Source organism: Dermacentor silvarum, chromosome 2 (genome assembly GCF_013339745.2).
Source record: "Dermacentor silvarum isolate Dsil-2018 chromosome 2, BIME_Dsil_1.4, whole genome shotgun sequence".
NCBI classification, from domain to species: domain Eukaryota; kingdom Metazoa; phylum Arthropoda; class Arachnida; order Ixodida; family Ixodidae; genus Dermacentor; species Dermacentor silvarum.
This window is the reverse complement of record NC_051155.1, coordinates 94,911,881-94,935,296: the sequence shown is the minus strand read 5'-3', so window position 1 is coordinate 94,935,296 and position 23,416 is coordinate 94,911,881. Positions and strand designations below refer to the sequence as shown.

The 23,416-nt window shown below is 44.7% G+C and overlaps 1 protein-coding gene across 1 annotated transcript; it reads left to right on the top strand.

The window, feature by feature from the left end:
- The first annotated feature begins 329 nt into the window (after positions 1 to 329).
- LOC125943099 (cytochrome P450 2J1-like) lies at positions 330 to 12,762 on the top strand. Its single transcript, XM_049661468.1, has 7 exons — positions 330 to 487; positions 1,434 to 1,540; positions 2,037 to 2,341; positions 7,323 to 7,435; positions 9,152 to 9,401; positions 10,138 to 10,328; positions 11,324 to 12,762. Exons 2-7 carry the CDS (start codon positions 1,523 to 1,525, stop codon positions 11,512 to 11,514), a joined length of 1,068 nt encoding a protein of 355 aa, XP_049517425.1. The 5' UTR covers positions 330 to 487; positions 1,434 to 1,522; the 3' UTR covers positions 11,515 to 12,762.
- Positions 12,763 to 23,416: the final 10,654 nt, after the last annotated feature.

Below are 23,416 nucleotides of genomic sequence, written 5' to 3'. Positions count from 1 at the left end.
TGTTTCATCTTGCTTCAAATGACAGCCTGGTTGCTTTATATTTACAGGTACAACATTGAATGAAGTCACGCTGGAGGGACGCTCGTTTCAAGCTTCTACCCTAGATAAACACATTGCAAGCAACTTTTTCAGATGATTGATCACATTTACGCAGTGCAAACCGCATTGTAAAGGATGTAACCCATTTAAAACTGGAAAGTTGAGGTGTAAAACTACATGTGTGGCTCTGCAAGAAAGAAAAAAAGAAAAGAAAGAAGTTCAACCTATCATTGGAGTTATTTAGAGAACACCGATCGAAATTGGAACACTGTTGCGTAGGAACATATTTTTCAATCTAACCATTGTTGTTGTTCTGCTTACAGAACTAAGGCAGGCTTTGCAGAATACATAATACTGAACGACTTGGATTGCATAAGACGCTTCCTAAACCACAAGGACATTTTGTATCGATCCCGAAGCTTCATCTTCAGTGACTCCTTGGACATTGGTAAGGATATATGCCTTTTATGGCATCAGGAAAATTGACCCTCGCATTACCAGTTGGACGTTTCATCTTTTCTTTTTTTTAATTCTTTAGGCAAGAGGTCCTGAAAATTTAAGCACCGACAACCCACCTGTCGGGAGAAATAGCCTGTTCCCCCTTGTTCAGTTGACCGATGCAAAAACTGCCTTTAGTCGTTTCCTCTGACTGGTTGCCCGCAATAAGTATAATAAAAAAGCCCTAAATATTTCGTATCAATCGTGTCTTATAAAAATCCATGCTCAATCTCTTTCTGACGGACGCAAACGGTGCCGCAACTGAGTTGCCATATTGTATAAATACGTATGTTTTCAGTAGTGAACATTAAATTCAGCATACCTTTGAACATACTAAAGTAGGAACAAAACGTTTACGCACCATTACAAATTTGTTCTCAGGACAGCTAACATATGGGTAACTTTCTGTGCCTGTGCGGGTGTTTCCATATAGGTGTCACAAGGGCCGGCTGCGCAGGCGAGATGTCATTTGCATTTCTGTTTTTGCCTACTGCAGCGTTGCTGTGACCGAAAAAACCAGAGCTTCTAGCCGATATTCATTCGTGCTTCGCGTTGCAACGTGCAGAAAAACGTAAATAGGTAATATGGGACATCTGTTCGCACGATCGCACATTTTATATGTTAATCTCGCCTATCTTTAGAAAGGTAGTCTTAAAATTCGCGCATTCCGTTTTTTCTGAAATGTTTCCTTTTCTGTTAATGGCGGCGATCTGAGAGTTGTGACTAAAGCTTATAAATGATGACACTTTGCTTAGAGTCGTACCCTGGCGAACAAAGATGGCGGAGGCTCGTTGTATCAATTTCTCGTTTTGAGCGCAGCGTGTATCCCTAGCAAAACAGACAAGTCATAGTCATGAAGTAGAAGTTATAAGCGCCATACAAGCTCATATTTACAGGATTTGCAAGGTATGGAGGCAAGCTATGGGATGAAAATCGGCAATTCTCGGTGAAAGCACTGCGCGACCTCGGATTTGGGAAATCTGCCATGAAAGACGCTGTGGCAGTAAGTTTATTTCTTTTTTATGTGTTTTCGTTAAACTGGTACAGTGACACGTGCATATATTAGTATCAGCGCCATGTAGCTATCTTCGTTCTTTGTAACAGAAGCTGTTGGTTTGGTGCGCCGTGCGTAGTTAACGTGATAAGGAGTATACACCAGGAAATTATCTTGTAAAGTGCGCATCAGGTACTCAGTTAACTGAGCACCCACCCCTCTTCCCCTCCACCCCCAAAAAATCATTATATCGGTCGATTGTTGCGATGACGAATTTGGTGTGAGCACACTAAAGTGTTAATAACAGAGCGGGCATCCACCCCTCGTGACCGGCTGAATCTAATGAAAACTTTTGTGACGCTCCGCAAGGCCACCTGCGAAGAAATGCGAAAAAAACAAATAGAACAGCAAAATTCTGGTTTAGCAGCCAAACAGATAACATTGGAGCTCTAAACTATTTCATTCTTCGATTACCCGGATCGAAATGTGAAATATGGCGTTACAGGAAGGATGCGAGCGCCTTGTCAGCCGGATTGCCAAGGCAGAAGGAAACCCTCTTGACCTCTCCGAGCTGATCCTGGCAAGTGCATCGGATAACATCGGCCTGTTTATCTTTGGCCGGCGCTATAAGTTCGGCAATCACGAGCACAGGAACCTGAACACAGCGCTACGGGATGAGTTTATGGCAAGCCGAGACCCAAGCACTTTGGATTCGCTGCCTGCTTTCGTCACAACGCTGGCCAGGCTGGTTCCATTCACACGAGCGGCCAATTTGGTCGTGGCTGTAAAGCATATTCAGAAATTTGTGAGGTAGGGCTGGTTATATTTGTCCAATAGAGCAGCAATGAACAGTTTTCCTCTTCTTTTCATTAGCGAGTGTTTTTTCACCACTCTCTACACGCCAGCATTATAATTTGTAAGCCAGTGAGCGTGATGTACGCCTCTAGCATGTTGTCGTTGTAACGCTGTGATGTCTGCCTATACGCTTCATCATACCACGCACTCTTTGCACGGCTGATGGCTGTCACGCAATGTACCGATACAAGACGTTTGTACAAAGGTAAAACGAAAAAAAAGACAATACAATGCCGTCCTAATTCAAGGCATGCAAATAATTCGAACAGGACATTTATTTTCCAAGGCGACTATGGAGCGTCGTTTACCGTTAGGCACTTTGCAGGCGTGCCATCTCAGTGTTCTTGCTGAAAATACTTCGTGTCATCTTCTCCAACTACACCAAGAAGATGGCAGCGCCGCATCAAAGTATTCAGTACTCTTCAATGGTCAGTGCGAGCGCGACTGTGTATAGCAATACTGGACTATTCCTGGAGTATGATTGTGTATACACTTGCTGCCAGCTTTCAAGCAAATGTTCTGGATGGTCCTTGCTAGAGGAGGTGCCGATCGCAAGATTATGCACACAGCTTCTTTTTTTTTGCGTGCGGTGACTTATTCGCTAGACAGCCGATGTTCTTTGTAACTCGGTAGAGTCTAGGCTGAGCTTCGGGATGAGGCTCATTGATGACCACAGTTTTAGGTCCGTCACGCAAATAAAGTTTGCAATACTAGGACACTTATATCCTCTCATTTTCGGACGTCATTCACGGCAATAAGAGAATCATTGGCACAAGAGATGTTTATCAAAATTTGGCTTCTGTGACTATCTCAAAAATTGTACCTAAATTAAAATGTATGAACAAACTTACATACGAACAGGTTTAAACAAAGGGAGTGGATGTATCTGCCACTCTTATGCTAATTTTCTATGGTTAAGACGTTCCAGAAGTAGCTCCCACAAGTTTCAAAAATATGCAGATAAATAGCGCGTTTATCACCAAGTTTCACAGATGTTTACATTTTCTATGTGTACAGCTCTGCTCCAAAATAATATCTAGTACATTTTGAAGACGAAGTGATGAAATGTCAGGCAGTCGGTAGCTAGAAACGGACCGAATCTGCGGAGCATTGTGACGGCCTTTTTTTTTATGAGGCCGCCACAAAAGCGCTCGGAAGGCTTGAGGCTGTTGGTATAAAACGGTGATGTGAATGCATGAAGCGCTTTTCGCTCAACTCATTGTTTCGTTATTCTTTTGGGCATAGAAGCTCCAGCGTTATAACTTGTTCAAAAGAATGCAGATAACAGCGAAGACAGGTTGGCTTTGACAATGCGTATTTGAAATTGTTATGTAGACATATAAGAAACCGTATTAAAGCGGTAAATATACCTAAACCCCCTACTTGAATATTGCACTTACGATACTATCTACTACGCTTATTTTGTTATCGCATGTCCTTACTGTAAAATGCTTAAGTGGACGTAAGTAAAATGATCGGATTGCATGAGAACCTGGCGTTATCAATGCGCTTCTATATCTTCCACTTGCGGAGCACAGTTGCAGGCACGTTTCTTTTCTCCCTTCTTCATACTGTCCCATAATATTGATTGACAAAATTTATGCTCATGAATACAGCATGTTTGCCGGGATGCTTTTTCCCATCCCGACTGCTATGGTCTCAGTAGAGACTGGCAGTATTGTAAATAAAAGTTTTCGATTGCGATCGATTAGTTTTCTGCGGAAACTTGACGCACTATTGGATATATTTATTTATTTATTCAAAATACCTTACAGGCCCATTGAAGGGCATTGAGTAAGGAGGGCAACAGTAATTACAAGTTTAAAAAAAAGATTAAAAAAAAATAAATAAAAAACAAAGATACCGACGAAAAAAAAGGCAACAATGCAAATATTACAAAAAGCAAAGTACAACATCTTTATACAATATTAATACGCCACGAATTCAAGTTATCACGAAAATTTTTCACGATTAGAGATGGATGCAATGGGATCCGGAAGACTATTACAATGTGCAATAGCTCGAGGTAATGGTGATGAGTTAAATGCCTTCGTTAGATCATCAATGCGTGCAAAACTAAGTGAATTGTGAATGCGTCGAGATGTGTGCATAGGTGCATGAAGCGGCAAGCAGTTAAATGTATTACTATAAATGTACCTGTGAAAAAGACATAAAAGAGCGATGACTCGGCGATCTTCCAATGACTGAAATGTAAGGTCTTGCTTTATTCGGGTAACACTTGAATGATAGTCGTAGTTGCCAGATATGAATCTGGCTGCCCTATTTTGAACACCTTCCAACATACGGATTAGATAATCTTGATATGGTGACCATGTGGATGAAGCGTATTCTAATGGTGGGCGAACATAAGTAAGGTATGCTAATTTACGTGCATCATAAGGTGCGTTGCGCAAGTTTCTGCGCAGATAACCGAGAGATTGAGAAGCTTTCGATGAGACACTGTTATATGCGTTGTCCAGGATAAATCCGATGAAAGGTGAACGCCGAGATATTTGTACGATGGGGTAGCCGAATTATGGTATCATCAATGGAATAGTGAAATACCGAGTTAGTGCGCTTTCTACTAAACGAAATTACCTTCCATTTTTAGGCGTTAAGGGACATCTGCCAAGTTACGCACCATCTATTGGTTAGGTCAAGGTCATTTTGCAGTTTAGAATGATCGTCGAAACATTTAATATTGCGGTAGATGACGCAGTCGTCAGCGAAGAACCTAACTGAGGATGAAAGGTTAGCGGGCAAGTCGTTGATGTATATTAAAAAAGTAATGGACCTAGCACACTGCCTTGGGGGACACCGGACGTGACGTCGCAAAGTTTAGACGAAATGTTATTGACCACTGTAAATTGCTGACGTGAAGACAAGAAGTTACGAAGCCAAGACAGTGTTAAAGAATCTATACAAAGGGCAGACAACTTGGAGATTAAACGGCAATGAGGTACAGTATCGAACGCCTTAGCGCTATCGAGGAAGAGGCAATCGGTTTGATCATTAGTGTTCATGTTGAAGTGAAGGTCAGTTGTGAATTCGAATAACTCAGTGTCACATGAATAGCCTTTTCTGAAGCCATGTTGATTAGGGAAAATAAAGTTATTTGATTCAAGGTGATCATAGATATGAGAAGCTATAATGTGTTCAAGAAATTTGCAGCATATGCAAGTTAGTGAAATTGGACGATAATTACGGGGTGAGTGTCTGTCACCTAATTTAAATAGAGGAACTACCTTACCAATTTTCCTATCCACAGGCAGCTCGCCTGATGATAAAGACTGCTTAAATAGAGTACACAGAAAACGAATGGAAATACCAGTAGTATTCTTGAGTATTTTAGAGTTGATGTTGTCAATGCCAGATGATGTGGAAACTTTATGATTTGTGATGAGGTTCGCGATACCTTCAGCAGTCAAGCTGATTGGAGCTATGATAGGGAAGGGTTCATCTGGAACAAATGGCACATTGGAACAGTCTTCCTATGTGAAAACAGACGCGAAATATGCATTGAAGGCTACCGCAGAATCTTCGTCAGAAAGCGGAGTTGCTTTTGCATCGTGTATTGTAATGTGATCAGAAGACTTACAGGGAGAAATTATTTGTCAGAATTTTTTTGGATTATTTCTCATAAGTGAGGGCAAGTCCTGCGAATAATATTTCTTTTTGGCTGCTCCTAATGCTTTACAGTAAGCTTGTAAGCAGTGCTTGTACTTATCCCAGTAGGACGCGGAATTATCATGTTTCGCAGTATTGTATAAACGATTCTTTTTATTTCGCAGGGTTCGAAGTTGCTTATTAAACCAAGGGTTGGTTTTGTCATTCGATATAGAGATTAGAGGCACATACTTATCAGCTAACTCTAGTATTTTTTGTTTAAAGAGAATCCAGTTATCATTCACGCTCCGTGAGGCAAACCACAGCAGAACAAGCTAGTTATATAAAAACTTCTAGTTCGGTGTTGAACCGATCGTAATTACCACGGTTATAAAATCGAATATTTTAGTCGCTGAACGTGAAAAAGCTAAAGGTAGATTAATTTGGAAGTTAAGAAGCCTGTGGTCGCTAAATCCTTCTATGTAAGAAATTGGACCAGTAGTCTCTGGTGCAGTCGTTAGAACCAAGTCCAAAATGTTTCTACCACTGCTGCATTGGTTTACAACTTGTGATAAGTTGAAATCAAGAGTTAACTCAAGAAAATCTGATGAGGCACATCATGTGGAAGATAAGGCAGACCAATCAATGAGCGGATAATTAAAATCGCCAAAAAGGTGTATTACATCCGCTGAAAATAGCTGTGTATCTTGCTCTATATTATGACGTAGTTCCGTAGAAAAAGAAGAATCCGCGTCCGGTGGGCGATAGCATGCTCCTATATCAAGGGGAAAAGATAAGACTGTCTTTTTCACCGCTATTAACACGCCGCCTCCTCTTTTTTCAACACGGTCACACCGATATATGTTATAGTAGTCCTTATCTGGGAAGAGTTCTTCATTGGTTACGTCAGGATAGAGCCATATATGGATATGGATATCCATCCATATCTGACTTTTTTTCATGCCAAGTTGGGCCACTGCGTGCATACCACTGCGTTTGTACCCGAATAGACAACTTGGGCCATTGGGTGTGTACAACTGGGCATCTGACTATACGTACGTAAACATTCTAGGCTAATCCATCAGACGATCACTGGGTAGGTGCCCGTATAGACAACGAATACAAGAGGCACCAGAGCACCAAAATGGCGGTGAAAGTGCAGTGAAAAGCGTGTCGCTATATAACTTCAATGCTAACTGCAATGGCATCGCCAATTTTTCTTAGATGGGTTCTCTCGGAATTTTTACATGAACTCTGCATTCCTTTGCTGGCCTCTGTAAGCGCAGTTTTAATCCTTCATTTTTGGTTCTTAATTCCTATCCTTTTGCAGTCGCCATCTTCCGGATCACGTGGACACATACAGGGACGGAGACGATCGCGATTTTATGGACGCTTACCTCAGAAAGTGCAGTGAACCAGACAACTGCAAGTCTACTTATCCCAGTGCGTGGTAAAGTGCGACGGCCACTTAGTGGTCGTGGATGGATTGTTCCGGAATTTGTTCGCTGTGCAGTCGTCATTGTGAGCCAGTGGTCGATTGCAAGTTGTTGGAGCCAAGCGAACGAAAGAAAGGAACTATAGCAACGCAAGGAGGTTAACCGGAAGTGGTTTTGGTTGACTACATTGCAGAGGGGTAAGGGTCGAGGGGATAAAAAGAGAAAGACAGCGTAAGAGGAGAGAAAGAGTAAGGAGCACCGAACGAAGAAATCAACGTACATTATTGCGGTATTGTAGGCTCTGAAACAAGGCACAGTAATTACAGAAGAGAAAAGAGGCTGAAATTTGCGCTTACGAAGGTTTATACCGCAATATCGTTGTGTAAATACGGACCGGTTCGCGTTAGAGAAGTTTTGTGAGCTGCAACATCGCTTACTGGAGGCATTGAGGTGGCAGGTCCAAAGAGTTAGGCCATTTTTGCAAAAATCCTCGCGTTTCAGCAAAGTTGTGCTACATTGAAAACTAAATATATCGGTTTGTTCACGAAATTATTCGACAATTATCAGTGCGCAGTGTGTGCGCCCTTTACCATTCTGAAGAGAAATATTCTTCCATGTTGGCAGTGGAACAGCCATTCCGATAAGAAGAGATATAAAGCTGCCAAAAAAGTTCAGAGCAATTCCGGAGAATCTACATGCAAATAGTGACACACTCACGTTGTTATGCAGCGGTGCTGATACGAAGCGTTCCTCCGCGCTGGCACACAAGCTCACTATTGTTCACCATGAGCCAGTGGAGCGTGCACAAAGGGCTTGGTTTGGGTATTAAAATTATGGGGCTTTACGTGCCATTACCACGATCTGATTATGCGGCACGCCGTAGTGGGGGACCCGAAAATTTGCACCACCTGGGGTTCTTTAACGTGCACCTAAATCTAAGTGCACGAGTGTTTTCGCATTTCGCCCCCATCGAAATGCGGCCACCGTGGCCGGGATTCGATCCCGCGACCTCGTGCTTAGCAGTCCAACACCATAGCCACTGAGCAACCACGGCGGGTACTGGTTTGGGTATACTAGTGTTTGCTTTTTCTTTCACGCACGCCGCGCTATCTTGCTCAAACTCTGTTCGAACTGAGGTGAAAATCCGGGAGGTGCGCAGAACTGGGCTTCCTGCATAACACAGCTGAATACCTCAACTAAAAGCGCGTGGAGTTGATGCAACACAACCTTCCTGGTGCTCGTTGTGCAGCGTTTGGCGTTCACAGCATCCCGCTGACGGTATTTGAGAACAGCGCTGCACACAATTCGCTTGACGAGTGTGCCTTCTTGCTTTTTCGGAACTGCAGGTATCTTTGATTCTTACATCACAGGATTCTAGTGATGAATAAAAATAAAGCACGCATAAAGAACATAATGAGTAACAATAAATAGAAGCCATCGATTACGGAAATATTGGTACTATACACCACTCTTATGCATGTGACCAGCACATAAAACGCTCTTGATAAAATATACCGTTATAATTATTTCAGCGTTGTCGGGAATATCGGTTTAAAGTGAAAAAAAAGCTTGATGAAGTAAACAGACTTCAACAAAGCTTTGACCCCCTCAACAAGTTATTGCAGCGTGCTTTAGCTTTAGTATGTGCTGAATGACCCTTACTTTTTTAGGAATGATCATATCACGCTGCTTTAGCAATATCATCGACCGCCTCGTGGTGCAGTGTCATCCCTAATTGGCAACGCCGGAAGCTTCGTGTTGGCAGGAGCTAACACAGTGTCCGCGGTGCTCGTGAGGTTGCTGCTTTTGCTCGCCACCCACGCCGACACGGTGCAGGATCGGGACGTTGATGAGTTCATGAACAGCGAAAGTCAGCCGAGCTGGGAGGACAGGCACTCGACGCCCTACACGCTTGCCACAATCTGGGAGGTGCACAGATGGCACCCGCTTCTTCCTCTTGGAGTGCCGAGACGGTAATTTTCTGCTGACTTGGTTTCCCTAACGGCCCTTGTTACACCGGCCGGGATGCATGAAATAAGAGAGAGGTTGAGTGCAACAAATAAAGCTGGCGATCGGTTCTGGGAAGGCAGACTAAGATGGCAGTGTTCTGCGTGATAAAACAATTCTCGGTTTTGTTTATTATAACATATTTCAGAATAAAACGTTGTGAGAAGAAAACTACACTGTACGGCTAGTGCGCTGAGATGCGCGAAACGCAGTCACAATGGAAAGCGTGCGCTGTAAAGTATATTGTCAAACAAGCCATGGGAACTGTAAATCGGTCAAGCAATGCAACGTCGAAGGCAGCACTTCCAATTTTTCGAAGAGCTTGGTAAGTGGTAGCTGGGACGCAAATAATGAGGTGCTCGCCTAATAAATGAATGAGTATTCAAGTAATTACAAAGATTGAGAGCACTTTTTGCTCTTGGTCATTTAATGACCGCACTTACCGCATGGTCAGGATCCATATGATAAAGCTGCTAAGTCATCTATGTGTTTTGCTACTGGTCATCCTCATTTTCCTCTCAATATAATGATCAAGTTTACATAATTGTTCGCCGTCGCAGCCAAAGCACTACTTCTTTGAAGCAGTAGTATGTGTATTTGCAAGACCCTGTCACCGATACCGGAAGCTCGAGTTTTCAACAAGCTCGTGAAGCTTCAACTCCAGTGTTAGGGTCTGTAACGCCTACACGATTCCTCACGCAGCGCATGCCAGGACGTTGTCATAGGCGAACACTTCGTGCCTAAAGACACAACCATCATAGCCAACATCTGGGCGGTGCACAATGATCCTACGTTCTGGAATGAGCCCGAAAAGTTTGATCCTACTCGCTTTCTTAACGGAGACGGTTCGCTGGCGTGGGAGAAGGCAGAGAAAGTGGTCCCTTTCTCTGTTGGTGAGTGATGCGAATGTTTTAGTCTTATTATGCTTTGCACGTGAAGTGCTCATGTGAAAAAACAGCGCACATCACGGGACCCGTGAAACAGTCAAGACAATGCGCTGTCTTTTCTGTTTCACCCGTGCCATCCGGTCACGCTGTTTCTCCACGTTGAACGTAAAACCAAATAGTCTAGCCCAGAGCCCCCGTGGGGTACTCATATTGTTGATTTCAAAAGTGAAGTCTCAAGCTTAGGGTCTACTTCGTTGTCTTCATATAATATTTTGCTTCTGCTGGCACGTTGCTCGCACGTATCGATAATGGTCCCTAAAATTTTATGTTCGCCATTAAGCACATGGCTAGAAAATGCTGTGGTAATGCTCGATCTGCTTCCTAAAGAATTAAAGATGCTTTCGAGCAAACCTTTGAATTATCAGCGTATTGAAGAAGTATGCGGTGTAGTATCAAGAGCGACGTGCACCGCTAGTAACCAGAGTGCTTGCAATTGATCACAAAAGGAGCAGCTAGATGTCTCAGCATCTAAGCAAATTATTTGATGCACAAAGCCTAAAGAAATACGCAATCATCATCTGAACAAGAATGTTTATTGGGTTGATTCCATGTATCGAGGATTGCAAGTGCTACAACTACAGCAGCATCCCTTCGCATGACCCAAAACTCTTTCCGGTCAGCACGTGCCGCCCAAACAGCTGTAAGTTGGCGTTCGGCGAAAAACGTGCCCTGAAACTCAGCAGCTCGAGAGCACGTGCCCTTTCCCTCGGAGCCTTTGTGTCGGTGATGCAAAGAGCCAGTGAAAGCTATTCGGTTTAAAAATTATACATTCGTGTGGTAATGACATTGCAGTGTTCGCACGTGATAAAGCAGACTTCATCCGCAGGTTTCGGCCACCACATTTCTCTTCACAATAATTTTAATGAGCACAGGAAAGTTTTCAGGAGAAGCACGTAGCTGCCTTATCAGTGATTTGTTTCGTTTATACATCTTTTTCGCAGGTAAGAGAATGTGCCCAGCAGAGATTTTCGCTTCCGTTGAAATCTACGTCTACCTGACGCGACTGACACAGAAGTTCTTCTTTCTTCCGGAAGAAGGAGTTGCGTTTGATGCGAACATTCCTGACGCCCTCATGATGCAGCCTGGACGCCTCAGGTTCCGCTGCATACCTCGAGCACCTCCACTTCCGTGATCCCGCCGCCACTTTGAGAGTGAGAACTGAGCACCGACGACTTTCACTCGCGCGTAGGGTGACTTGCTTCGCGAAATTCTTGTTCGCCGTATTCACGTTAAATTTATCTTCCATTAGCTGACCGCACCATGTGTCAACTCGGGTGTGGATTCACACAAAGGTTTTTACGACTGAACCTTTCGTAAGAGGGATGAAAGCCAAATGTAATGTCGGAGAGAATAATGCGATAAGTATTAATATTGGGAACTTCGCCTACTTTCCAGTTTGCAGCTAACCTCGGTCACCTACTGAGCGACACAAGTTGTCTACTAGCTTGGGTCACCAGGTATGAGCTAGGTGTTGCCTTCCTGAGCAGACATTAACCACTGCGTATGTGCCCGATAGACAACTTGCTGCTGGCTGCTGGGACAGTATGGGTCACTGCAGGGGTATGTGCCGGAACACACTACTTCGGCACTGCCTATGAGATAATGGTATGTGACCAGTCGTGACCAATATCCAGAAAGGATGCGCCAAGGTACCATAGATGTATGTATCACGAAATACATTCAAGCGACGACGTCCCATCTGCAACAGACACCTCCGCTTAGTGCGCGGCTGCTTGATGCATTGCTATTGCAACAAAGCTGAGGCCAGGATACTATGAATCTGTGGATAGTTTTGTTTACAGAAAAATAACTTCTCCCGATGATCACGTTATTCTGCAAAATTACATTAACCTAATAAATATGTGGTGTAGTAAATGGCAAATGGTTCTAAATTCAGGCAAATGGAAACTGATTTCTTTCAGTCGCAAAAAATCTAACTCAAATGTTTCCTACTTTATTAATAACCCTGCCATAGCTCGTGCTCAGTCATACAAATATCTAAGAATACACCAGACTCACAACCTTTCCGTTGTCCCCTCACCAAAATAATTTAATCTTTAACTTAGGCCGCGTATAAAACCGGGCTGCCCGGTTGTCTTCTGGAAGTTATGACCGCGAGACTAGCATTAGGAAAATTAAAATTGAGAATTCACTGAACCCTCTTCAAATTCGTCGTTCCCCTTCCCCTTATGTTTGATTCATGGATACATTAACCACACCAGGCCACCTGCCTTACCATTGGAAATCGCACTGCGCATGTCTCGACGGCTTCATAATCACGTTAGCATCAAGCGTAGCTTTTGTACGACACAATCGTTTAACTTATCAGCGTTGCCGCTTGCCATTTTACATTCAAACGGTCTCCCTAACGATTGTGCCTGCATTACCAATTGCGGAGCATTTCATGGCCGTCTGCGCATATGCACATTTCATGCCTAAATGGCGTACTAACTGTTCAATACTTGTCGAATATCGTATATATATGTTTCGAACATGTTCTCTCCCATTTTGCTTTTTCCTTGTTGAAATTAATTTATGTTACGCATTGTATAACTTGTTTTAATCTATCTTTCTGTATTCTCGCTTGACCATGAGCATTGTGATTATAATAAGCATTTTGGTACACACATGTTCTTATCTTTCGCGTGTTATTATGCCTTATATTTCCACTGTCACTTTTCTATTTACCGCACATACGTATTATCTTTTTTTCTGTATTTATCACCATATGTTAAAATTAACCATGTAAAGCCCCCTTACACAATGCTCCGATGAGGAGCCTGTGGTACTGTAAATAAATAAATAAATAAGTAAGTAAATAAACACATAAATACATAACTAAATCAATAAATATTGGAAGTTGCTACTAAGTTTGTGCGGGTGTGCAGTGGTTACAGCAGAGCATACTGCGTCGTAGTATCATTCGGCATTGTGGTTAGCACCAAGTTTGCAAATTTGTTAGTCCACTGATGTGCCAATGAAATGTCGTGATTTACGGATGTCGTGGTGATATGACTTGATGATACGATTATTATAAAAAAATTCATCATAACATATAAATCCTATCATCACCAATTACATACCCATCATAAGAAATGTTCCTAATTGTAATAATGTCGCCATTACTCTTCAAAGAATGCTTTTTTTCTTAGCTAAGGTAGTCCGCCAATACTCAACAGCATTAGAAGGCCAAAACCTAGGCCCTACATGTGTTGAATAAAACGCTGGGAACGCGCAACATATAGGCAATGGTAAAAATTCTAAACTCATGGCAACTGTCCTGCTAAACAGCAGAAGCAAACAATTATGCAGGTCTTAAGAATGATAGGATATCTTTGTTTTGTGATCAGCGAGATGAGTATAGGAAAGCGAGTGCGATAGCAAGAGCCACGATAATTAGGTGCCGCAGAAAGCTTAACCTAATGCATCAAGCAATTGCCCGTGTCGCGAAGCTGTACTTCGCGTCCCCCCCTTGTGTTCTCGCCTTTCTTTCACGATAAACATGTCACACAGCAAGAAAGCATTAGGTAATCATGCTTGTGAACCGCCCCCACACTTAATCGAAGTCACAGTTTGATTCTTGGGACTGTCTTTTGCTTAATGGTAAATAAAGGTGGACATGGTATATTGCATATCCTTGAGGTATTGAAGGACAACTGAACTAATTTCACTTTTGTTACACTTGTTATAAATGAGTATTAGATACTATTGAAGCAATTTGGAAATCTGTGGGGCTTGTAACTGTCTAGTGTTTATTAGAAGCTCTTAAATGCCCCCTAGAGGCCCTGAAGCACTTTTTAAACATAGTAAGAAAACATTGTCCATCTGTCGCAGAGGCCGTTATGAACATATGAGCTAAATATATAGCAGAGAATTTACTGCCTTGTTAAAGAAGATGCGCAAGATTGCTTGCTCTCGCTCCCGCAATGTCGCCATGCACCGTCTGCGCAAGCAACTGGACCCACCAACGATATCGGCTATTTGATGATGGCGAGAACATTTCAGTTACATCAATGAAACATAATTGTGTACGCGATCTCAGAAACACATAAAATAATTCCATTTATGCACTGCCGGTGTACACATAATTGCGCGTAGCTGCATCTGCTGCCCATGGCATCTGAGATTGCAGTGGCGTGCTGTTAACCATGGTCTAGCACGGCTGCTATGTAGTACCGCGACGAGCCCTTTTGCCGCCGACACGCTCAACGTTTCGGCGGGCTTTTGCCCTCTTGGTGTCACCGCTTTGTAGCTTTCAGTGCGTAAGCGGAGACGAAAAGAGAGTGAAAACCGCGTATTGATGTGATAATTACTGTAATAGTCGAAGGATATCCGTAGAATTTTACAGCATGAGATTCGTGAGACGGCGTCCTTTAACAGTGCGGGAATTCCATGATTAGTTAAAAGAGCGTTTCCGGGCCCTTTTAAGCAGATGACCCGTGCACCTGGTGGTGAGTGCTTATGCTGCAAGTCCCGGCACGCCGCTTGCGAGATTTTTAAGCGGGCCGAGGGCAGCTTCAGGAGCAGCCTAATCTAGAGGTCATGGGCGTGCGGCGCAGGAGCGCCGAAATTGGCTCGGTAGTAGTAGTCGCAGCTTCCCGCGTCGAGTTATGCTCTCATCGTGCTGTGCAGCTGGTCTCGCTTGCTTGGTTAGTGTGTTCAGGCGACACTTCTTTCTTTATTTCAGCGTTTAATACCAGAAGAGGCGCCTTCTTTCTCTGAGAGTACGCTGTGTTTCATTTCGTCGAGATTTCGCGCCCTACTATACGCTTAACCATGCGCAAAACTGAGGAAGAAATTCAGTCGATTTTCGTGTTTGTAAAACAACGGATGGTGATGTTTTTGGAACTGCCACGCACAGGAGGTTGCAGAATTTAAGAACATTTTAACAGCAGAGCTGTTTAAGCTTTTGGTTTCCCCGCGTAGCGTTCGCGAGAACTCGCCTTGCGATGACGTCACTGCGCACAGTTTCGCTTCGCTTCGCCTAGCTCCTCCGTCGCCGTGCTAGCGACGACATGACAGCGCACAGCTGCGCCTCGCTTCACCTTGCGATAGCCAATAAATAGCTAATCGATCAATAATAAATTCCGGAAAATGCTGGGGATGTCTTGGTAGTGCTTAGCCTAGCCCAAACACGTGGCGAATACCTTGCGATAGTCAACCAATAGGTAACCGATAATCGATCAATAATCAATAAATTCCGGAAAAGCATAACGCGTAAGGTCAGGACCAGCTAGGTGCCGATCAGCTCCGCTGTTTCTTTAGCCTTGCGCCACTAGTGCAAGCTAGGCTAATTGTTTGATGGGGAAGTAGCACAGTTAACTAAAGACGAGGCGGAGGAAAGACATATATTAAGAGAGAGAGAAAAAAAAACAAGTTTTGGGAGGTGCCCTCAGTCCAGGGCTCCTGCGGCGCTTGCTGTCTCCCGGGCCCGCCGCACCAGTTGATGCTGGTCCGAGCTAGTCAGCACGGGCTCCCACTGCTCGGGTGTGGGGTTGGGTATATGCGGGGCTACCTGTATTTTGGGGCATGCCCATGTGGTGTGATATAGGGAAGCGTAGTCGTTACAAAGGGGGAATTTGTACGAGTACAGTGCAGGGTGTATAGCGTGTAATCTGCTTAAATGTGGGTATGTGTTGGTTTGTAATTAGAGAGTTTTAGATTAGGGGGACGCAAGCGTTGGGGCCCCCTAGCTCCTGGCGCCGTGGTACTGGGCATGTGCAGAGGGGTCCGCACATGCGCCGTACCGAGGCCCAAAGAGCTACGGGGATCCAACGCTTGCGTCCCCCTAATCTAAACTCTCCATCGTCGCCATGCTACTGCGTCTTCGCGTGAGATGGTCTTGCGTGGCGGTGGGTATTGTCGTCTGTTCAATATGTGGTGCTCTAATATGGCGTTGTATTGTAAAGGTACAGGCTCCATAGATGCGGCCGTGTCCCTCTCTTGTGGCGCCCGGGTGGCATGAGCTCGGGCTACAGGGTGCGCACGCTGATTTCCACGGAGGGACTCGTGTCCTGGAGTCCAAACTATTTCAACGTCGGGTAATTAAGAGGCTTGTTTGAGGAGTCGGGCGGCGATGGAAGATATTCTGCCTCTGGCATAGTTACGGCAAGCTGCTTGGGAGTCGGTAATAATTGTAACGTGTTCTTTGATTTGACTAGAGGTGATGGCTAAGGCGATGGCTGTCTCCTCCGCTTCGAGGGCGTTGGGAGTACGGACCGTCATCGAGACAACCTCTAGAAGGTTATGGTCGATAACGCTGACTGCCATGGCGGCTTTTCGGGGGTACTGCGCGGCTTCTGTGTATAGTATGGTGGGTAGGTTACCGTATCTTGTTTGAAGAGCCTTTGCGCGAGCTTTGCGACGACCGGCATGATGATCCGGGTGCATGCTTCTGGGGATGGCGGCTACCTTGATATGCTCCCGAATGTTGGGGGCCAGATAGATTGATTTTTCATGTCCTCGGCCCTGTGTTGGGTAGCCTAGAGACGCTAGGAGCTTTTTGCCTGTTGGTGTGAGGGCTAGGCGTTCTCGTTGGCTTGTGACGTGGGCGTCTATGATTTCTCTTACTGTGTTATAGACTCCTAGGGCTTCGAGCTTGAGTGTGGCTGTTCCCGGTGGTAGGCCGAGTGCTTGCTTGTATGCTTTCCGCAGAAGTATGTCTAGTTGATCTTTCTCTTTGAGAGTGAGGGGAAGGTACGGGGCAGCGTAGGCGATGCGGCTGATTATCAGGGCCTGGACTAGCTGCGTCACGTCATCTTCTTTCAGGCCGTGTTGTTTGGTGGTGATGCGGCCGACCATTCGCATGACTTGGAAAGTGGTCGGCTTGAGACGTTGGATGGCGTAAGCGCCTCCGCCGTCCTGTTGTATGTGGAGGCCGAGGATGCGGACGTGATTTACTGTAGGTATTTCTTTGCCGTCAAGGGTGAGTGTAATGTGGGGTATTTCATTGAGTTTTCTACGGGATTTCTGTCGAACAAGTAATATAGTTCTGACTTCTCGGGGGAGCATCGGAGACCGCTGCTTCTTGCATAATGCTGGACGACATCAGTCGCTTGTTGGAGTGCGTCTTGTTTTCGCCTTCAAAACCAGTGGTGGTCGTCCAGATAGTGATATCATCGGCGTATATTGCGTGCCTGATTCCTGGTATTGCATTGCGTTTATCAGGTAGCTTCATCATAGCAATGTTGAAAAGGGTGGGTGATAGAACGGCACCTTGTGGGGTTCCTTTGTTGCGAGTAGGTAACGTCGGGGTTCTGAGTGAGCCAATACCTACTGTGGCCGTGCGGTTGGTTAAAGAGGCGCGTACGTAGTTGTAAGTATTACGACCACAGTTGGTAAGACTTAGGTTTGTAAGGATGGTATTGTGAGCCACATTGTCGAAAGCGCCTTTAAGGTCAAGTGCTAAGATCGCTCCGGTGTTGTGTGGTGAAATGTGTTCAAGGACTTGTTGCTTCAGCTGAAGGAGAACGTCATGGTTAGAAAGGTGGGGCCGGAATCCGAACATCGTTTCGGAAAGCTCACAGAACGGTAGAAGCTGCTGCGGAACACGTTGCTGAGAGGACTATCCGAATAATATTGATTGACGTGGTTCAGACAGCCAGTTACAGTGCCAAGTTGGCTGAATTTAAATAAAAAGTGGTGTTTAAAGACCTTTAGTCAAATATACGTTAGTGGTAACAAAATTTCTGATAAACAAACGAAACAATTACAGCCGCAACATTCTATTTCTATGAGCGCAATTGGTGCGCATGAACGGAAAAGCTAGAGAGACAGAATCGCGTGACTTACCGATGGCCACTGCCGGGAAATGGGGCCAGCCAGTGCCAACATACCTAAGTACCTTTCAGACTCTGTCACGGTGATAACACAATGGCAGCTCATTTGTTTTACAGCGTAAGCTGTTATGGGCTCATTCCAATAGCCGTTTCGGGTGGCGTTGATGCCGCCGCCGCCGCCCCTGAGCCGCTATTGCATGAGAAAAAAGTACCCGCTCTCCGCCGGGATGGAACCCAGGCCCGCGGCGTAGGAGGCGGATACTCTACCACTGAACCACGCAAGCTTTTTTTTTCTTTATTACCTTCTTCGCAACAATACATACACCCGTACACATACAAAGCCGATCACTTGGCGCTACACAATATTATTACATAATTTGGCTAGACAGTACTAATTTGAAAGGCCTTCAAGGAGGCCCCCATAGACACCAAAACGTCAAGATCCTGAAACCACTCTGGTGGTTCAATCATGTGCTTTAGGGCATCCCGCGTGTACGTGAGACTTTCAATTAGATGTTGCCTTGCCGACCTTGCATCTACGCGGGCATTCCTGACATCCATGCGCGTTTTCCATACACTGTTCATACACAAAAGCATTATTATGTCAGCCGGCACCCCCTCTGCGTCTGCGCATGGCAAGAAACGAATACCGAAAGGGCTTATTGGCAGTTATTTTTTCAGAGTTCGTTTGAGAACGTCCCACAAGAAAACGGAGTCATGATTAATCTGGGAAGATGTGCTCAATAGTTTCAGATTTGTTACATATGATGCAGCTAACATACCACGGAACAAAGAATCCTTTACTTTGTAGCCATGGCTTCACAGGGAGAGTGGCAGAATGCCATTGAAAAAAGAATGTTTTCGCTGAAGGTCTAACAGGCATTTTTTTCACGCGTTTCAACACATTGCGTTTGGGTCCTAAGTTGTATATCGTGCGATATACAGGAAGTGGTAAGAAAACATCTGCAAGATCCCGATAGAGTTTATTTCGCGTCACAGAAGACAAAAATTCATTCTAGAAATGTGCTTTCAGTAATGGAAAGGCCATAACAACTTCCTTCAGGAAACCAATTGGCGTTGGTGGTCGTTCATTTCTTGATGAGACAACCCACTCAGGCAAGGAAGAACTTAATCTCACTTGAATAACAGTACGCAAAATATATCACTTTGATCCCGTGAGAAAAAGAACCTACTTACGATCTGTTTCAAAAACAATTAGTTAGCCCCAGTCCCCCATAATTCAACGAATGAAACAAGTTTCATCGGCTACATCTTTCCCAAGTAGATTCCCATATAAATAGAGCAAGCACTCTATGAAATTTCTGCGCCGAAACTCTTGCCATGCATAACACTTGTAGTACATAATACACTTTTGTAACTAAAAACAAATTGCACACACTAGCTCTTGAAAATCATCGAAAAATTATGCCCACCCCAATTTTCTGTCTGGTCTTTAACTCTTTTTTATTTCTTCGCTCCAATACTCTGCACTGTCACGATAATGTTGCAATGGCACCCCAAGGTATTTTCCAGGGATGACGCTCTAATTTATGTTACAAAAATGGCCGGGTCTCTGTGGCCAGCTGCCGTGCGATAAGCCTAGGCACTTAGTCCAGCTAACAGCACTTCCAGTTGCGGCACAAAAAGAAACAACCTCTTTCATAGTTTTATCCACACTCTCTCTATCTCTGCAAAAAATTGCCACATCATCCGCATAAGCCAGAACTCTTGTCTCAATTCCTGAATAGATAAATCCATGAATAGATTGGCTTGTAATTATATTCAAACAAAGCGGCTCTAAATACAAGGCAAACAGAAGAGGCGACCAGCAGCATCCCTGTTTTACTGATGGCTCCACTTTTATACTGGCGTTTAATTCTCTATTAATTATTCATTTTGCAGTGCAATCTTTGTAGACCATTCTCACTCCATCTGTTATCACTGAACGGGCTTTAACATGTTCTAAAAGCAAGAAAATGACAACATGGACGACTCTATCAAAAGCCTTTTCAAGATCAATTTGTATCATGGCCACTCGGGCCTCCTTTTCGTCACAACATTCCAGTATGGGCCTTGCAGTATGTATATTCGAAAATATTGACCTCCCTTTGATACCGCAGGTGTGATGAGGGCCCACAAGCTCTTTTATCACAGTTTTCAGTCGTCTCACTAGTACTTTAGTGTAAACTTTAGTGTAAACTTGACCTGTGATATCGAACGTTTTAAGACTCATTTGTTTCCCTTAATTCCAGTATCAGATGAAGTCAGTGAAGCGCTCGAGAGACCAATAGGCCTTCTGGAAGTTGAGGATGCGATTGACGATCTCCGTCCCGGCAAGTCGCGAGGGCCTGATGGTCTCGGAGGGGCTTTCTATAAGAACTTTAAAAGTGAAATATCTGTAGCATTACACCGCGTGATAAGTGAGATGTACGAGAGCAAGGAAGTGCCTCCTTCTTTTTAGACATCGCACGTTATTTTAATTCCTAAAGCGAAAGACCCAGCTAGGCTTTTGGCGGTTGAATCCTATAGACCAATAAGCTTGACAAATACAGACTGAGCCACGTAAGCGCTTGCATCCGAGCGCGGGAAAATGTACTATGAACGCGTGCTATGCAGGCGCGCAGGCGCAGACGACGAGGTGCTATTCAGACGCGGGACGCAAACAACGCGGTCCCAAGCCTCCGCCGGTAAAATGGCTCCACCTAGTTTAGGCGACGGCAAACGCAACCTTTCAGACACTGTCAATTTTGCTGCCGCCTTAACTAGATGGTGCTAACATACCGACGGATGCTCGGGATCACGTTGATTTCGGTAGATTGGGTGCGTTGCAATGTGAGCGAATGTGACGGCCGTAGTTGCATTGTCGGCCGCTTGGCTGGGCCGAACGGCGCTAGCCATAGGCGATGGAACGCGTCGGCTAGCACACGCGACGGCGTCCCAAGCGCCTTACTGACGCATTCACTCAAATTACTAGGTAGTACTGTCGCAACCCTCGTCTAGCTTACGCTGTGACAGTGCTGCGTGCGCCGCGCAGGCCTGGCATTTTTATTACTTTTTTATTACTGCATTTTTTATTAACCAGCCTAGTTCAGAACGCTCCTGCCGTTCATCTGAATGCATCAACTTGCTGAGCAGATTAGATGATGACACGCTAGCGTATGTGAGGGCTATTCTGCGAGTTTTGCATGCTGTCGAAATGTGTCAACACGATTCTCCAATACTAAAAATTTGATGTACAACTACACAAAGCAGAATCAGTAGTTACTTTGCTCCCCCATTTTGTGTCGACAGTTTGTGCGTGCTTCCTATGATAGTCCTAGAGTCGCCGACCTGTTTGTCCTACACAATTGCTGCTGTATGGCAGTAGGATGTTTAAACAGCACCAACCGTATTTTGTATGAACCCCAGCACATACTTCTTGATGTGAACTTTACGTCTTGGCCTGGTCCGGCTGATATTTTCGTACGTGCCCAGACTTCTGGCCTTGAAAATGAAACGATATATTTCCAACTCTCCCAGCAATTAGCTTGAATTGACGCCTTCCTTTGTGTAGATACTGTATAACAGTGGTACGCCTTCGCTTCCTTGAAGTTCTCCGACCTGAGATGTCGCCTATCTTCCACTCCGTTAAATGCTTCTTGGCAATGCATGCCAAAAGGCAACGCGAACATGCTGTAAAAGTAAACGTACTTGGGCCTGGAAGCTCCCCTTCAGTTCATGGTGGTATCAAATGCTGAGAGTGCTCTCTTGTGTTCCTGTAGCAACAACACGCTTTAGTATTCAGGTGCGCTAAAAGGAAAGGCGAAAGCACCTCGGAGTGTGGGGCATAGCACCCCAAGCACGATGCTCACCACAGAAAATCTTCATATCCATATATCGGAGCTTGTTTTCCATTAGTAGTGTTGTTTACATGAACACACCTGGCACGGTGGAGGGGAGATTAAAAATTTGCTCAATTCTTGCATAGCCTTACTTGGTGACTTCTCATAGACGAGAACACTGTCAACTAATCGTAAAACACTAACTACTGTGGGCACCAGGGTGCAGTAAAGGTATTCTGCTTCATTGTCAAGTTTCTCCTCTGTATTGCGTGAAGCAAGGCTACTAATGGGTAGAATGGTTTTTTATCGCGATAGCAATTATATGGACACTTCAGGCGAATTTCTGCCGTCAACGTGAGGTTCCGTATGAAGTCCACGGGCGATAAATCGTTACCATGCACCGTATGCTCTATAGACGTCAGACTCTGCCCAGGCGGCGCTGCGGAAAAACCCGCCACCAGCGCCCCCATCGCAGCCTTGGCGCAAACTGAGTAGTGCAAAGAGAGCTGTCCGCAACCGAAGCTGCATAGGCCACAATAGAGCCCCGTCTTTCGGTTTTGTAAAGGCACGGTTTCCTAAAAATCAAGGACCTGGAAAGCTTCTTCCGCCCATCCACGCTTCGGAAAGGGAGCAGAGCGAAGTACGTGTGCAATGTAAAAGAAGTTTCAGGTGTTATTTCGGCGCGCTGCAACTCGCAAGTACAGCGAGCATCGTACAACGTCGAGTTCGAGGCAAGCACTCCGACGTCCGTTCTCTAGCGCCTAAATGTGTTAAATTTGGGTACGTACATAATGTCAAAGCGATGAAGTACATATATGATTAAGTCAGGTAACTATGTAGCTTACGGTCAGTGGTACAAAGCTCGCTTTATCAGGGGCGGACGGCCCTGGCGACCTTCGCCTTTTCAGTTGCGTTCTCGCTTCAGCTCTCGCTTCCTGGGCGTTCGAGCGTGTTATCGCGCATCTTCGAATGTTTTCTTCACGGTTGTCTTCCGTTTGTATTTACTGCAAATGGAAATACGTGCGTGTCCGCTTTCGCGGGATACAACCGAAGGCAAAACAAACCAGCAGACGCTTAAAACAACACACGCGCACAAATTAATGTAAAGAAACGCGACATTTTTTTTTCTAAACACGTGCGTTACTTCGCAATTACTCATCCAGTGCTCCCACAGCAACTTTATTGCTCAGATTACAAAAAAAAAACGAAAAACGCTGTCAAGAGGGCTCAGTGCATTGCGAAACGTGCTCGTTGTATCGAAAAAGCCGAAACTAGAAATAAGCTCGCGATACCACAATTCCCTAGAACATGATTTTGAATTCATAAAGGAACCAAAATGTTTGGTTAACTGACCTGCCAAATCTCTCCGTTACACTTGCTGAGTAAAGTGGAGGCGGACGTGTGTAAACAGGTAGAAACATCGATGGCACATACG